Source organism: Heptranchias perlo, chromosome 1 (assembly GCF_035084215.1).
Source record: "Heptranchias perlo isolate sHepPer1 chromosome 1, sHepPer1.hap1, whole genome shotgun sequence".
NCBI classification, from domain to species: domain Eukaryota; kingdom Metazoa; phylum Chordata; class Chondrichthyes; order Hexanchiformes; family Hexanchidae; genus Heptranchias; species Heptranchias perlo.
In genome coordinates this window covers 40,061,012-40,079,533 of record NC_090325.1, presented here as the reverse complement: position 1 = coordinate 40,079,533, position 18,522 = coordinate 40,061,012, and the positions used below count along the sequence as shown (strand labels likewise).

General features: G+C 41.8%; 1 protein-coding gene across 1 annotated transcript in view; it reads left to right on the top strand.

Moving 5' to 3' along the window:
• The first annotated feature begins 6,768 nt into the window (after positions 1–6,768).
• The window catches only part of cplx4a (complexin 4a), a 45,996-nt gene continuing 34,242 nt past the window's right edge, over positions 6,769–18,522 (top strand). Inside the window, exon 1 of the mRNA XM_067990303.1 lies at positions 6,769–7,039. Within this exon, the coding sequence (XP_067846404.1) occupies positions 6,873–7,039 (167 nt within the window). The 5' untranslated portion in view covers positions 6,769–6,872. The remainder of the gene's footprint in view (positions 7,040–18,522) is intronic.

The following is an 18,522-nucleotide window of genomic DNA, read 5'->3' as shown; positions in this document are numbered from 1 at the left end:
TATTCTGGTTGGAGATTGCTTACAAAATGGTTTGTTGTTAAAGACTAGATTCGTCTATTTCCTTCCATTTGATGATTGGATACCTTATCAATATTTGAAGAAATATACAGAACAACTCAGGGTTGTAAATGAAGGCAATACTTATCAGTAGCCACACCATGTGGCTACTGATAAGCATTACAATACCTCATTGACTACAGGTATGTCCTGTCTACAAAAAGCAGGACAAATCCAATCCGGCCAATTACTGCCCCATCAGTCCACTCAATCATCAGCAAAGTGATGGAAGGTGTCGTCGACAGTGCTATCAAGCGACACTTACTCACCAATAACCTGCTCACCGATGCTCAGTTTGGGTTCCGCCAGGACCACTCGGCTCCAGACCTCATTACAGCCTTGGTCCAAACATGGACAAAAGAGCAGAATTTCAGAGGTGAGGTGAGAGTGACTGTCCTCGATATCAAGGCAGCATTTGAATGAGTGTGGCATCAAGGAGCCCCAGTAAAATTGAAGTCAATGGGAATCGGGGAAAACTGTCCAGTGGCTGAAGTCATACCTAGCACAAAAGAAGATGGTAGTGGTTGTTGGAGGCCAATCATTTCAGGCCCAACCATCTTCAGCTGCTTCATCAATGACTTCCCTCCACCATAAGGTCAGAAATGGGGATGTTCGCTGATGATTGCACAGTCTTCAGTTCCATTTGCAACCCCTCAGATAATGACGCAGTCTATGCCCGCATACAGCAAGACCTGGACAACATCCAGGCTTGGGCTGATAATCGACAAGTAACATTCGCGCCAGATAAATGCCAGGCAATGACCATCTCCAACAAGAGAGAGTCTAACCACCTCCCATTGACATTCAATGGCATTACCATCGCTGAATCCCCACCTCCAACATCCTGGGGGTCACCATTGACCAGAAACTTAACTGGACCAGCCATATAAATACTGTGGCTACAAGAGCAAGTCAGAGGCTGGGTATTCTGCGGCAAGTGACTCACCTCCTGACTCCCCAAAACCTTTCCACCATCTACAAAGCACAAGTCAGGAATGTGATGGAATACTCGCCACATGCCTGGATGAGTGCAGCTCCAACAACACTCAAGAAGCTCGACACCATCCAGGACAAAGCAGCCTGCTTGATTCGCACCCCATCCACCACCCTAAACATTCACTCCCTTCACCAGCGGCGCACAGTGGCTGCAGTGTGTCCCATCCACAGGATGCACTGCAGTAATTCGCCAAGGCTTCTTCGATAGCACCTCCTAAATCCATGACCTCCATCACCTAGAAGGACAAGGATAGCAGGCACATGGGAACAACACCACCTGCACGTTCCCCTCCAAGTCACACACCATCCCGACTTGGAAATATATTGCCGTTCCTTCATCGTCGCTGGGTCAAAATTCTGGAACTCCCTTCCTAACAGCACTGTGGGATGACCTTCACCATACGGACTGCAGTGGTTCAAGAAGGGGGCTCACCACCACCTTCTCAAGGGCAATTAAGGATGGGTAATAAATGCTGGCCTTGTCAGCGATGCCCTCATCCCATGAATGAATAAAAAAAATAGGCTGGTTGGCATAATACAGTTTTAATATTAGAACCAGTAAAAGTCCAGGTATTTGTTCTCACTTATTCAGTGTCGAGCATTTGGATCACAAGTGCAGCTCATTGAATCTCTCGAGAGTCTTTAGGTGCCTGTTGCCACTTCCCCATCTCTCTCCTCATGACATGCCTCAAAATATGTAAGTGGGCTGAACAATACAGATGACAAAATAGATGACATGCATATTTCATGAGCTGACTGCTCCTTTTGGCTCTATAAATATCTTAAAATGACAGAAGACTTACCTGTTTCAGGAGTGTTCTGCAGGGGTCCCTTTAAGGACCACTGGTTAAGCTGCTCAGTACCAGTAGGTGGAGCATGCCTGGTGCACCCTCCACACATTGGTACACAAAAATGGCTTTGGGGTTCTACAACCAGTGTAGAAACCCCATCTAAATATTGAATAAGGGATTAATAGATGGTGCTCAGATGGTTGCATGAGTGCCAACTATTACACCTTGGACCTTGGGGAACCCAACCACTCAATAAAGCTGCACTGCCCGCTCCTTCCGATGCTGAAATACATGCCAAAGTTGATGAACTGTGCTGCCTTGCTGAACAGTGAAATGGTGACCCGACGAATGTCGTTGTGGACAGCAAACTGACTTAAGGTCACCTGTTGCACCTTGCAAAGAGCAGGTGACAAAGAAGTTGACTGTGTTGTGAATGCTTGAACTTGGTTGAAGATCTGCCTGTGACAGATCACACAACTCCTTCAGTGATAGCTCATGCATGAAGTGCACCTTCCTGATGCATAACTCCTGGCTCATATCTGTTGTTGATGAATAATGGCAAGATGATATGCGTCTCTTCCTATGATGCCATTTAAGTGTTGCCACCATTAATTTCTCCTTCTGTTATTCTTCTTTCTCCTCCATTAAGTGGTGTGCCGAGGAATCTCCATAGGGAATTCCATCTTGAGGGATTGCACAAGACCAAATTATCACTCTCCTGGTGTTCCTAAGCACTTGGGTCTCTGCCAAGTTGTAAAGCTCTTGGGTAATTGCAGGAAGCAAGATATTGTTTGCAAATCAAGATCTGCAAACATCACCTAATGTTAAAAAGTTAAGTTGCACTTATCTTTAGAGCTTCTGTTCCTGGCCATCCTTTTTAACACTGGGTGCAAGTCTGGCAGAAATGATGGGATTTGGAAAAGGTGATGTCAACCGGTCATTATCCTGTTATTTCCATACATATAAGGAATTGGTGACGGGTGCTCCTTCCACTGGTTACAGTTGCTGTGAAATTTCAAATTGCTGTAAAAGTCGGTGGAGACTCAGCGGAACCAGATTCCACTTCAAGTTCCTCCCTGCCTTCCCAGATGGCACTAAAAATATGCCTCCACAAAGAGGAATTTCAAGGCCTGAATCTATGGATTGGAAAATGAATTGGAGTTAATGTTACAGAATCCAAGAATAGAACTAAGCCTAGTAACTTGCTGTTGGCATCCATACAAAGCATTTTACACATGCACTTAATTTCCTAATGTACTTCTGCAATTGCTCCAAGCAGCACAGAGAGCTTATTTAAATAAGATTCATGAGTTGACACGACCAGTTCAACACACCATCTCCCTGTGCCTTGGGCCTCATGCAGCAGTCCCAGTGGCACTTGCACAGGGCTCGCTGTATTGGCCTTATATTCTTATTCAGCCACATTGGCCTTTGTCGTCCTTTAATCTGTTTTGATTTACCCAGAATGAATTTCAATTATATTACCAATTTCTATTTTTTTTCTGTAGATTTTGCAACAATTATTGTATTCCAATTTGTTTTTACTCAATTTGTATTCCCTTGAAATTTGCTTTTATAAAGTCAAAATGTTTTTGTCTCTTGCCTTTTTGCATGCTCAGATCAGCATTTGAATTTTGGTTATTATGATACTTGGATCTTAGATTTTCTACCTTTGTACTAATCCTGGGTCAGAATAGTATTTGTTCACCTTTGCTGTTTGATAAATTGAGTAAGAAAGCAATCCTGCACCACCTCTTCCTTAATTTTTTTGGTCTGCTGTTTTCCCAATCAACAGTTGGTAGTTGAAGTCCCCCAATATTAGTAGTGCAGCCCTTTTACAACAACAGCAACTTGCATTTATATGGCACCTTTAACGTAGTAAAATGTCCCAAGGCACTTCACAGTAGCGTTATCAAACATAATTTTGACAGCAAGCCACATAAAGAGATATTAGGACACGTGACCAAAAGCTTGGTCAAAGAAGTAGGTTTTAAGGAGCATCTTAAAGGAGGAGAGAGAGGTCGACAGGCGGAGAGGTTTAGGAAGGGAATTCTGGAACTTAGGGCCTAGGCAGCTGAAGGCACGGTCGCCAATGGTGGAATGATAAAAATTGGGGATGCACAAGAGGCCAGAATTGGAATAGTGCAGACATCTTGGAGGGTTGTAGAGCCGGAGGAGGTTACAGAGATAGGGAGGGGTGAGGCCATGGAGGGATTTGAAAACAAGGATGAGAATTTTAAAACTGAGGCATTGCTGGACTGGGAGCCAATGTAGGTCAGCAAGCACAGAGGTGATGGGTGAACAGGACAGATATGGGCAGCGGAGTTTTGGATGAGCTCAAGTTAACGGAGGGCGCAAAGTGAGAGGCCGGCCAGGAGAGCATTGAGTGTAGAGGTAAGAAAGGCACGGATGAGGGTTTCAGCAGCAGATGAGCTGAGTCGTTGGCGGAGTCAAGTGATCTTATGGAGGTGAAACGGATATGGGCAGCAGAGTTTTGGATGAGCTCAAGTTAACGGAGGGCGCAAGGTGAGAGGCCGGCCAGGAAAGCGTTGAGTGTAGAGGTAAGAAAGGCACGGATGAGGGTTTCAGCAGCAGATGAGCTGAGTCGGTGGCAGAGCTGAGTGACCTTACGGAGGTGGAACGGATATGGGGTCGGAAGCTCAGCTCAAGGTCGGCATAGGACGGCAAGGTTGCGAACATGCTTCCTTCATCTTTTAAAAACACCTTTGTCTATTTCCTCCTCCTGTTCAGAAGGTCTATACAACAATAGTATCACAGTATCATAGTAGGTACCGCACAGGAGGAGGTCATTCGGCCCATCGTGCCTGTGCCGGCTCTTTGAAAGAGCTATCCAATTAGCCTCAGTCCCTTGCTCTTTCCCCATAGCCAAGCAATCTTTTTCCCTTCAAGCATTTATCCAATTCCCTTTTGAAAGTTACTATTGAATCTGCTTCCACCACTCCGCCTCATTATGCATATCTAGCGATTGTGGCCCAGATTTCAGCCTCTGTGTACCGGAAATGGAAATTGAAAGTGTGAGGAGTTGGACATGTCACTGGACTTGGCTAAGAGTGGGATGGGATGGGATGGGATGGGTGGGTGGAGGGGGCAGCAGGAGCAATAATATCCGTCTAACTCAATTAGTAGCCTTCTCACCTCTCAGTCAGAAGGTTGATGGGCTCAATCTCCACTATGGACCTTAACACATAATCTAGGTTGATAGTTCAGTGCAGTACTGAGGGAATGATGCATTGCTGAAGGTAATACATTTTGGATTATATGTTAAACCAAGATCCTTAAGTGGATGTAAAGGTTCTATTCAAATAAGAGGAGGCAGTTTTCCAGGACAATATTTCTCCCTTGTCTAATGTGACCAAAAACATTAATGTTAGGGGAGGGTCGACAGGACAGTCAGCATCAAAAGATTAAAAATAGAGTTTAAAGAGTGCCTCATCAATCCATTGGATCATAGGAATTATTATAAACCTCACTCTGTAATGGTTGCAGTGAGACTGCAGCTGGCGCAAAGCTGAAGCAGAATGAAAATGATTCCTTGATAGTCTTATGTTACTTGTCTATATTTGCTTTGGGAGACCTCACACCTGAATTACACTACACAGTCTGTATTGAAGCAAAGTCAAAGCTGCTTCATATTACACAGAATGTGTTGCATAACTGGCCTCTATATGAATTAAACTTTAATCAGGAAAATACTAATGTAATGAACCTCCTTTGAGGTTACCTACTAAACAGCATCAGACAAAGCATAATATAAACAATTAGGAATTGCTTTTAGGACCTAGGTTTTCACATTTATAAATGGTTTTAAATAGCAATGTTGAAACCACTTGTCTCCTCCCACAGCTCTAATATCCTTATGATGAAAAACCTTGTGGTTTTAAATCCTATGGAATAGCATTTCATCAAATAATACCCCATTGAGAACATAATTCTTCCATAATGGAAATGTAGTCTGTTGCACTTATAACTGAATTCAATTCCATGGCTTTGAAAATTAAACTGACCCTGTATTGAAAATAAAAAGATGATATGATTTCCTTCACCAAAATTGAGAGTAAATACATCATAGAATTCTCTTTAATAAATTGTTATTCATTTCCTTGGTTAACTGGGAAATATTCATTATAGAATGTTACCCTAAAATGTTGTGTTAATGTCTTTTTCAAATTATCATCAACTATTTCACACTCAATCTGACTTTGAATACACGGGCAGGGCTGAAAAAAATGGGAAATATTAGAACACAGCTTGATCAATCAAATTTATGGTCTTTAGTTTACTTGCGATTGTTCTTTGATTATAACACACTGATATACATTACATTCATTGTGCACATAGGACATTGTGTTAGTGAGTGAATGTTACCAATTGGCTTGAGTTAAGAACTTCCTAGAGAGTTGCAATGGTGCTAATGTGCACTGTTATGCTGTGCTGCTGCATCAGTGGTGCATATATTCCTTTAAATGCAATAGTTCTCGGAAACAGATTGTTTATTCACCTTTAACGATCATCTGAATACAGCCAGTATCATCCTAAGATGCTATATATTTTTTACATAAATCTCTCTTTAAAGCACCATGAGTTTTCAACAGCAGCTGTGTGGCCAACCCAATTAAAACGAGCCACTTAATTATGTTTATCAAATCAAATCTTTGAATTGTGACACTTTTTGTTTATTTTTGTTTATTTTTTTACCAGCAAGAAAATTAAGAGTCAACAGAAATAACCCTTTTGAAAAAATTAGCTTAAAGTATTATTATTAAAAATAGACAGTAGAGAATAATGATGTACAGCATGATCTGAACCATCTGCCTCTGGAAGATTGAAGAGTTCGATGGTTTAATCCAGATTACTGAATGCAACTCATTTTCTCAAAGGCACTTGACTAGCTCCCTGTCTTTGAAGTGAAAAACAGCCAGGCTGACTCGTCCTCTGTTTATTTTTCCTTATATATATATATGTTCTATCTGCAGCTTCATATCTGATTAATTATATTATTAATATAGGATGTCTTTTTTGTTGAAAACGATGGTGAGTGGGCAGGTGAAGAATTTAGGACTTGGAGGTAGAGATGAAGAAAAGAAAGAAGAAGGAGGTGCTTCAGATCCGGCAGCTGCGGCAGGCATGACTAGAGAAGAATATGAAGAATACCAAAAGCAGGTGGTGGAAGAAAAGTAAGTTTAACAAAGACCATAAATATGATTTAAATGATTACAATTTTATTAATGTCCAAGAAACAAACAATATCAACCAAACAAAATAATGACATGGCATTTGCAGCATAATATATAATTTAAAAGGCAGTTTTGAACCTAAATTTTAACACTCTGCTAGATTGTTGATAGAAAACAAAATTCTACATTATTACTTACATAATTAGCATTATTGGTGTCAGTATGTGGATGACATAAAACAATTTTAAAAATCTCTCTCTATGCATCTTTATAGATTTGTGCTAATTATTAGTTTTTAGACTGTTTTAGAACAACTGTATGTTAACTGACTGCTATTTAACTTCAGATAAAATTTCCAACAAACCCACCAACCCCCACCTCCGAAATTCCTAAAAGTTTGAAAACATATCCTAGTACCTGTCAGAAAAGGTCTTGTTTCAATGCTTAAGTTCTCCAACCCCCAAAATCTTTCTGTTTGAGGTGCTTGTTTGTTTTACAAAACAAGAGTTGATCAGCAAATTTTTTTAAAAGGTGTTGAAGGCATAACATATATTGATATTCAAATATATTCAGTAAGAACAACTGAGTAGGCATATTTATTTCTTTATTTTACAGCTTTTAAAGTTTGGTGAAATGTCTTTTTTTGCTGGTAGGGGGGCAAGAAGGAAAATAGCATCTCAGCGTTACAAACTGACAGGTTTAAAATGCCTGATTTTATTAGACATAAAAGAACTGCAATCCTCTTGTTTTCATTCTGTTTAATTGGACTTTTGAAGCAAACATCATATAAAAACAAAGAGGAAGTATTACGAGATTATCATGCTTCACGCTCATGTATAATACTATTAACCTTTTAAGAGGTTTAATAGTTGCCTCACTGTGTTGTCAAGTTCATTGATGGACAATTGCATTAGGTGGGGTTAATACATAGAATTATGTAGAATTACACAGAATCTACAGCACATAAACAGGCCATTTGACCTAACTGGTGTATGCCGGTGTTTGTAATCCACATGAGGCTCCTCTCGCTCTAATTATCTCTTCATACCCTGTCCCCATATCCCACTGTTCCCTTCTCATTCATGTATGCATCAAGCCTCCCATTAAATGCACCAAAGCTATCGTCTCCAACCATTCCATGTGGCAGTGAGTTCCACATTGTTACCACTCTCACTGTAAAGAAATACCTCCTAAATTTTTTATTTGTTCTGTTAGTGGCTATCATATATATGCCTCCTTGTTCTAGAAACAGTTTCTGCATCTCCACCATATAATTTTAAAGACCTCTATCAGGTGTCCTCTTAGTCTTCTCTTTTCCAGAGAAAAGAGCTCCAGCCTGCTCAATCTTTCCTGATACTTGCATCCGCTCAATTCTGGTACCATCTTTGTTGATCTTTTCTGCACTTTTTCCAGTGCTTCAATATCCTTTTTGCAGTATGGAGACCAGAACTGCACAAATGTGGTCTAGCCAAAGTTCAGTATAAATTTGTTAATGGGCCAGAAATCGTTCCAAGCAGTGAGGCAACGCTCACCACAGCTCCTGCAAATTTAATTAACGAAAATACTTACTGCGGGCGGTGTGGCGTCGAATTGCTTGAATTTGAACTTTAAACAAAATGTGGCCTATCAACCCTGCCTCTGAGCAGCGTGAGTTGCTGCACAGCTGGAAACATCTGTGAGGAGGAGACACACCCACAAAATCTGTCAGGAAGAGAAGTCACACCCACAGATTTTTAAAAATAAAATAAGAAGGGAAAAGTAAAAAAAAATTTTAATTTTTTAATTTTTAATTTTTTTTTAATGACCAAAGATGATTAAAATAAGGAGTAATGAGACTCCACATTTTAAAAGTTAATTTTTAGTTGCTTGGCAGTCATTAAGAAACTTAGTTTAGACCACCTGTTTGGCGGTGTAATTAGTTACTTTCCAGCTGGGTAGATAAGCAAGTTGGCGCTTTTTCAATGATTTCTCTGATTGCAGCGTGCGATGGCCCTTTAATTCGAAGCTGTCATATCACCAGCAAACCACTAGGAGCAAGTTTTCGATTTCCGCATTGCACTGCGCATGTGCAAAAGTAGGAACTTGCTCCTTCAATTCACCACTAAAAACGGAGTGCGCTGTTGAGCTCCTCCGTTATTTCGGGAGCGATTTCTGGCCCATTATTTTGTCATTCCCTCCCTGCTTTTGTAGTCAATTCCCCCAAAAATGAGCCGTAGTACTTTGTTTGCACTCTTTATGGCCTAGTGTTGCTACTTTTAGCGATTTATATATCTGTATTCCCCAGATCTCTTTGCTCCTCTACCCCATTTAGTTTCTTATCTTATTCCTCCTACCAAGATGAACCCCTCACACTTCACTATATTGAATTTAATTTGTCATTTATCCATCTACTTTGTGAGCCTATTTATGTCTTCCTGCAGAGAATCATAGAATGGTTACAGCACAGAAGGGGGCCATTTGGCCCATCGAGTCCATGCTGGCTCTTTGTCAGAGCAATCCAGTTAGTCACATTCCCCTGCTCTTTCCCTGCAGCGCTACAAATTTATTCCCTTCAAGTATCTATCCAATTCCTTTTTGAAAGCCACCATTGAATCTGTTTCCACCACCCTTTCAGGAAGCGCATTCCAGATCATAACTACTTGCTGCGTAAAAAAGTTTTTCCTCATGTCGCCTTTGGTTCTTTTGCCAATCACCTTAAATCTGTGTCCTCTGGTTCTCGACCCTTCTGTCAATGGAAACAGTTTCTCTTTATTTACTTTATCTAAACCCTTCATGATTTTGAACAATTTCATCAAATCTCCTCTTAACCTTCTCTGCTCTAAGGAGAACAACCCCAGCTTCTCCAATCTATCCACGTAACTGAAATCCCTCATCCCTGCAACCATTCCAGTAATTTTTTTCTGCACCCTCTCTAAGACCTTCACATACTTCTTAAAGTGCAGAGCCCAGAATTGGACACAATACTCCAAACCAGTGTTTTATAAAGGTTCAACATAACTTCCTTGCTTTTGTACTCTATACCTCTATTTATAAAGCCCAGAATCCCGTATGCTTTTTTAACCATTTTCTCAATCTGTCCTGCCACCTTCAAAGATTTGCGCACATATACCCCCAGATCTCTCTGTTCCTGCACCCCCTTTAGAATTGTATCATTTAGTTTATATTGCCTCTATTTTGGTGCTAGTCTCTGCATTATTAGCGATATCCCTCAATTTGGTATCAATTACAAATTTGAACACCACACCTCCAATTTCTGAGTATGTATATGGTGAACAACAGTGGTCCCTGCACGGATCCCTGAGGGACACCACTTCGCACTTTCTGTCAGTCCGAGAAACGTCCCTTAACTCCTACCCTCTGTTTTCTGTTTTGTAGCCATCTTTCAATCCATTATGCTACCTGAACCCTGACTCCACAAGTTTTGACCTTTGTCATGAGTCTTTTACATGGTATCTTATCGAAGGCCTTCTGAAAGTCCATGTATATTACCTCCACTTCATTGTAATGGTCTATTCTTTCTGTTATTTCTTCAAAGAATTAAATAAGGTTGATTAAAAATCCACGATGACTATTTTTTATTGGCCCAGATTATGCTGTTGCAGGGTATCTAACCGCGTCTGTCGTTAGTTAGACTTGCCCTTGCCTGTTTGGGTTTTTAAATTTTTGCGTGGCAAGTTGCTGAAAGTGTGAGCTGATAACGATACAGAGAGCTAAACAGGCCATCTGGGACTTGAGTGAACAGGGCAACCAACTGTGTAGCAACCTCATGCTATTCAATGCATTTCAAAGGTGAGGCAGGCAGTGAGATGCCGTTTTCACAAAGCTAATGGCATCTTGGACAACAACTTTTGGATATTTCAGTTTAACTGCATATCTGCCCCTCGCCTGAAGTTGCTGTACCATTTGTGCATAAGTAATGGTGAGTCATAGAGTCACAGAGTTATACAGCACGGATAGAGGCCCTTCGGCCCATCGTGTCCGCGCCGGCCATCAGCCCTGTCTACTCTAATCCCATATTCCAGCATTTGGTCCGTAGCTTTGTATGCTATGGCATTTCAAGTGCTCATCCAAATGCTTCTTGAATGTTGTGAGGGTTCCTGCCTCCACAACCCTTTCAGGCAGTGAGTTCCAGACTCCAACCACCCTCTGGGTGAAAAAGTTCTTTCTCAAATCCCCTCTAAACCTCCCGCCTTTTACCTTGAATCTATGTCCCCTTGTTATAGTACCCTCAACGAAGGGAAAAAGCTCCTTAGTATCCATCCTATCTGTGCCCCTCATAATTTTGTACACCTCAATCATGTCCCCCCTCAGCCTCCTCTGCTCCAAGGAAAACAAACCCAATCTTCCCAGTCTCTCTTCATAGCTGAAGCGCTCCAGCCCTGGTAACATCCTGGTGAATCTCCTCTGCACCCTCTCCAAAGCGATCACATCCTTCCTGTAGTGTGGCGACCAGAACTGCACACAGTACTCCAGCTGTGGCCTCACCAGTGTTTTATACAGCTCCATCATAACCTCCTTGCTCTTATATTCTATGCCTTGGCTAATAAAGGCAAGTATCCCATATGCCTTCTTTACCACCTTATCTACCTGTTCCGCCGCCTTCAGGGATCTGTGAACTTGCACACCAAGATCCCTCTGACCCTCTGTCTTGCCTAGGGTCCTCCCATTCATTGTGTATTCCCTTGCCTTGTTAGTCCCTCCAAAGTGCATCACCTCGCACTTTTCCGGGTTAAATTCCATTTGCCACTGTTCCGCCCATCTGACCAACCCATCTATATCGTCCTGCAGACTGAGGCTATCCTCCTCGCTATTTACCACCCTACCAATTTTTGTATCATCAGCGAACTTACTGATCATACCTTTTACATTCATATCCAAGTCATTAATGTAGACCACAAACAGCAAGGGACCCAGCACCGATCCCTGTGGTACCCCACTGGCCACAGGCTTCCAGTCACAAAAACAACCTTCGACCATCACCCTCTGCCTTCTGCCACTAAGCCAGTTTTGTATCCAAAGTGCCAAGGCACCCTGGATTCCATGGGCTCGTACCTTCTTGACCAGTCTCCTGTGGGGGACTTTATCGAAGGCCTTACTGAAATCCATGTATACCACATCCACTGCGTTACCCTCATCCACACGCATAGTCACCCCCTCAAAAAATTCAATCAAATTAGTCAGACATGATCTTCCCTTGACAAAGCCATGTTGACTATCCCTGATTAATCCTTGCTTCTCCAAGTGGAGACTAATTTTGTCCTTCAGAATTTTTTCCAATAATTTTCCTACCACTGATGTTAGGCTCACTGGCCTGTAGTTCCCCGGTTTTTCCCTACTCCCCTTCTTGAATAATGGTATTACATTAGCGGTTCTCCAGTCCTCTGGCACATCCCCTGTGGCCAGAGAGGTTCTGAATATATGTGTCAGAGCCCCCGCAATCTCCTCCTCTGCCTCACACAGTAGCCTGGGATACATTTTGTCCGGGCCTGGGGATTTATCCATTTTTAGGCCTGCTAAAACCGCCAATACCTCCTCCCGCTCGATGTTAATATGTTCGAGTATATCACAGTCCCCCTGCCGTATTTCTATGTCTACATCGTCCTTCTCCATAGTGAAAACAGATGCAAAAAATTCATTTAGAACCCCTCCTACATCTGCCGGCTCCACACACAGATTGCCATTTTTGTCCCTAATGGGCCCTATATTTTCCCTAGTCATCCTCTTACCCTTAATATACTTATAAAACATCTTAGGATTTTCCTTTCTTTTGCTCGCCAGTGTTATTTCATGGCCCCTCCTTGATCTCCTAATTTCTTTTTTAAGTATCCCCCTGCACTTTTTGTACTCCTCTAGGGCTTCCTCCGTCTTTAGCCTTTTGTATCTGCCAAAAGCCCTCCTTTTTTTCCTAATCCATTCTCGTATATCCCCTGACATCCAAGGTTCCCTGGAGTTCTTGGAACCACCCTTGACCTTTACGGGAACATGTTGCCATTGTATGGTCTCAATCTCCCTTCTGAAAGACTCCCATTGCTCCGATGCGGATTTTCCTACAAGCAGCTGATCCCAGTCCATTTTGGCCAGATCCTGCCTTATCCTATTAAAATCGGCCTTCCCCCAATTTAGAACCTTTATTTCCGGCCCCTCCCTGTCCTTTTCCATGACCACCTTAAATCTCACCAAATTATGGTCACTGTCACCAAAGTGCTCACCTACTAGCACTTCTTCCACTTGGCCGGCCACATTCCCTAGAATTAGGTCCAGTACCGCCCCCTCTCTTGTAGGACTTTCTACATGCTGGCTCAAAAAGCTCTCCTGGATGCACGTTAAGAATTTTGTACCCTCTAAGCCTTTTACACTCTGAGTATCCCAGTTAATATTGGGGAAGTTGAAATCCCCCACTATTATTACCCTATTATTTGCACAATTTTCTGAGATTTGCCTACATATCTGTTCCTCTATCTCCCCCTGACTGTTTGGGGGCCTATAGTACACTCCCATCAAAGTGCTTGCCCCCTTTTTGTTTTTAAGCTCCACCCATATGGCCTCATTAGAGGAACCTGCTAATATATCATCCCTCCTTATGGCAGTAATTGATTCTTTAATTAATATTGCGACCCCCCCTCCTCTTATACCTCCCCCTCTGTCTCGCCTGAAGATTCTGTACCCCGGAATATTGAGCTGCCAGTCTTGCCCCTCCCTCAACCATGTCTCTGTGACAGCAACAATGTCATACTCCCATGTCTTTATCAACACCTTCAGTTCATCCACCTTATTCGCAAGACTCCTTGCATTAAAATAGATGCCATCCAGCCTTGCCCTCACATATTTGCCCTGTCTTCCAAGCTGACTTGTTTTTTTCTCTATATTTGGCTGCACATCACCCCCTATTGTAGCTCCACTCTGTATCCCATCCCCCTGCCAAGTTAGTTTAAACCCCCCCCAACAGTGCTAGCAAACCTCCCCGCAAGGATATTTGTCCCGCTTTGGTTCAGATGCAACCCGCCCGACTTGTACAAGTCCCACCTTCCCCAGAAGCAGGCCCAGTGATCCAGGAAACTGAAACCCTCCCTCCTGCACCAACTCTTTAGCCACGCATTCATCTGTTCTATCCTCCTATTTCTATACTCACTAGCCCGTGGCACTGGGAGTAATCCAGAGATTACAACCTTTGAGGTCCTGCTCTTTAATCTGCTACCTAGCTCCCTAAATTCTTGATGCAGGACCTCATCTCCCTTCCTACCTATGTCGTTGGTCCCAATGTGGACCACGACCTCTGCCTGCTCACCCTCCCCCTTGAGAATGCCCTGAAGCCGCTCAGTGACATCCATGACCCTGGCACCAGGGAGGCAACAAACCATCCTGGAGTCACGTTTACGGCCACAGAAACGCCTGTCTGTTCCCCTTACGATAGAATCCCCTACCACTATAGCTCTTCCACTCTTTTTCCTCCCAGCCTGTGCAGCAGAGCTACCCCTGGTGCCAGGAAGTTGGCTGCTGCTGCCTTCCTCTGATAAGTCATCCCCCTCAACAATATCCAAAGCGGTATATTTGTTTGAGAGGGGGACGGCCACAGGGGACCCCTGCACTGCCTGCCTGCTCTTCTTACTCTGCCTGGTGGTCACCCAATTACTTCCTGCCTGTACAACCTTTACCTGCGGTGTGACCACCTCACTAAACGTGCTATCCACGACGTTCTCAGCATCGCGAATGCTCCTTAATGAATCCATCCGCAGCTCCAGTGCCGCAATGCGGTTTGTCAGTAGCTGCAGCTGGATACATTTCCCGCACACATGGTCGTCAGGGACACCGGAAGGGTCCCTGATTTCCCACATAGAGCAGGAAGAGCATAACACGGGGCTGGACTGTCCTGACATGACTTACCCTTTAACTAATTAATTCAAATTAAATGAATCCCACCAATTTCACTTCAATTAAAAAGGTATACTCAAGGGCCCTTGCTGAACAGCAGTCCCCCACTACACAACAGAGACCAGAGAATCCACAAACTCTAACCTTAGACAAATTCAGCAGGAAAATACTCACCAGCCAATCACTTACCTCTTCCTTGGTGACGTCCCACTTGGATTACTTTTTGCTTCTTATTTATCTCAGGTCCAGGAGTTAAGTCCCTGTGATGTCGCACAGTAGTTGTCTCTTGTTGCAGGTCTGCTGCTGCTTTTATTCCACAATCTCAGTCTTCTACTCTCAGGTCCACTACCGCTCTGCAGGAAAAGTTTGGAAAAGCAAGGCAAAGCAGCACCTCCTTCCCCCACTTCACCAAACTCCCACACTTACCGAACTCTCAGCACACTGCCATTAGCCTCACTGTTATTTTGACAGCAAAATCTGGGCCGTTATATGCTCTGTCTCTAGATGTGTTGTTATCTGACTACAGAATGAAAAGACTTAGCCACTTTGTATTTGTTATCTGTTGCATCTTTAATTTAATGTAATGGTTAGAATATAATTACTCTTAACATCAAAGTATTATTTCACTTTGTTTTAAATCAGAATTGTAAAATTGAAACTTTTTGTGGCCCAATAGTCACTAAATGTTATCAATGTAAGCAGATGAGACATCATTGAAACTCTATAGACATTAGGGTATTAGCCCTTTTAATAAGTCTTACTGAAACTAGTATATAATTCAACCAATTATGGTTGGCATAGAGGTTTGCTAATGTTTTCTCATTTAAAAAAAAATCCATATCCCAACAATTAGCAGGAGGCATATGAGGATTTAATCATTAAATTGGCTTGAACTAACTGTTTACTTAAATTACCAAGAAGAATTTTGATTGAAAAAGTAATCAAATGACTGAGGCAGTTTATTTGCTTGGTTATGTTAATGCTTCTATAGTAGCTGGTTACAGACTCTCAATAGCTATTTTAAATATTTAAATATTTTAGCATTATCAAATGGAACAAAGCATCTAACCTTACTAAAACCTGATTACAGCATTTTTCTGAGCAGCCCTTTATTCTTTCACTCTATGAATATTCAAGCATTTGATGAATTTTGAACTAATATCATTACTCGAATGGGTGAGTAGATAATCTAATGAGCGAGCATGATTTGCAGTAAGCTTTAGCAAGGGTGAACCTTAATCAACAGACTAAATACCTATAAAGCTTTTTTGAATGTTAGCAGTTCTTAGATACTTTGGCAGATGAAAATGTTATCCCACTGAAAACACCCAGGATAGTAACTGTTGACAGGGGGAACTATTACTCAGAACGATACCAGGAATGAGAAACTATGGTTATGAAGAGTCAATTGAGACACTGGACAATTTCCATCGGAGCAGAGAAGGCTCAGAGGAGATTTAATTGAGGCTTTTAGAATTATGAAGGATTTTGAAAGAAAGAAAAAAACAAACAACTTTCATTTATATAGTGCCTTTCACGATCTCAGGATGTTCCAAAGCACTTCACAGCCAATTAAGTACTTTTGAAATTTTGTCACCATAGGGAAACACGGCAGTCAATTTTCACATAGCAAGGTCCCACAAGCTTGAGCCCACTACCTTCTGACTCACAGGCCAGAGTGTTACCATTGGGCCAAGGCTGACATCTAGGCTGACTAGGGATTGACTATTTATTCTGATTGAGCAGTTAGTGATGAACGGTCATCAATTTAAAATTGTCAGTAAGAGGATGAGGAGAAAGGTTAGAAGAAAGTTCTTTATGCTAAGAGTTGTTAGAGCATCAAATGCTTTGCCTTTGGAGCACAGACCATTGCATGTTTTAAAAGAAGAAGAGTAGATAAGCATTTGAAGAGGGAAAGATACAGGATCATAGGGAGATAACTGGGCAGTGGAACTAGAATGTAATACTCTAGCAAAGAACCAGCACAGGCACAATGGACCATATGGCCTCCTACTGAGCTGTAAACATCAATGGTTCTAGGATCTAAACCACCAACTAAGAAGAAGGGTAGGAATGAAAAGAAAGAAAAGCATTGTGGAAAGTAAAAGTGTTGATGAATAACTGGGGTTGCAAAGTCCAAAGCAAGAATAAGATAGTTTTCGATTTTGTTGCTCAATGTTAGCAACATCTTTGAAGCAATTTTGTCTTTTAAAAAGCATTTGGACAGTTACATGGGTAAGATGGGTATAGAGGGATATGGGCCAAGTGCAGGCAATTGGGACTAGCTTAGTGGTATAAACTGGGCGACATGGACATGTTGGGCCGAAGGGCCTGTTTCCATGTTGTAAACTTCTATGATTCTATCATTAAAAAAAGGGTAGTAAAGTTGGCCACAGCATAGATTGGGAGTAAGGTGTAATGAAAGACTGAAAGAATGGGATGGTGGCTTGAAGCTAATAGGAATAATAATTTACAAATGAGTATAGACTAAAGATGGAGCATAGGACAGTGGAAACGAGAAAATGTTGAGGAGGTAGGCTATACTGCGGGAAGATTTGTGAACAGAGATTTATTTAAGTAATATAAAGAAAATAAGATATTCCTGGCCAAAGATTAATGACATTGGAGAGAACACAAATACCAGATCTGGAAATGATGTAATAGTAGAGTTACCTACAGGGGTTAACACTATAATTAGTAAGCAGTGGGATTGGTTGCAGTGTAAGTATACGTTCTGGTAATTTTTTTAAGGAATGAAAGATTGACATGAACTAGGCTTAGTAGAGAAATAACTTTAAGAGGTTTACAAAAAGGATTACGGGTGCATCCAGGAAAATGGGGATGGGATTTCTAAACTGTATGTGTAGCAAGGATTCCTGTCAGGTTGGGTAAATAAAAGATGAAAATGGCAGTCTATCAGACCAACTCCAGTGAAAAGCATAGATGCTAATTATTTTTTAGAAAGCAAAATAATATTAATGTTCCACACTCTCCATTCAGACACTTAGGGGGTGAAAATCCATGGAGGTTCTCCCAAATATCCACCATAACTTTGACAGAAGATCCATAGAAGCCCTGGAGAAATGGTGTATACAATGTTTACCCAATTTCTTCAGGGTTTCAGAGTATTTTTTGGCAAATTTATGGTGAAGGATTGGTGAACCACCACAGAAATTCAACCCTTTATGGTTCCAGCAGATTACTTGATTCAGATGGAGATAAACAAGGGCAGTTGTATTGAGAAATCAGAGTTATTGCAGTCAAATAAAATTTAATCCAAGAATGGTTTTGTTAAACTTGTATAGAACCTTGGTTAGATCACACTTGGAGTACTGTGCACAGTTCTAGTCTTCATATTATAAAAAGGATATAGAACACTGGAGACGGTGCAAAAAAGATTTTCAAGGATGATTCCAAAATTGAGAGGTTATACCAATCAGGAAAGATTGAACAGGCTGGGGCACTTTGTCTAGAAAAGAGAAGGCTGAGGAGTGACCTGACTGAGGTCTTTAAAATTATGAAAGGGTTCCATAGGGTAGACATAGAGAAAATATTTCCACTGTGGGGAGACCAAAACTAGGGGCCATAAATACAAGATAGTCACTAATAAATCC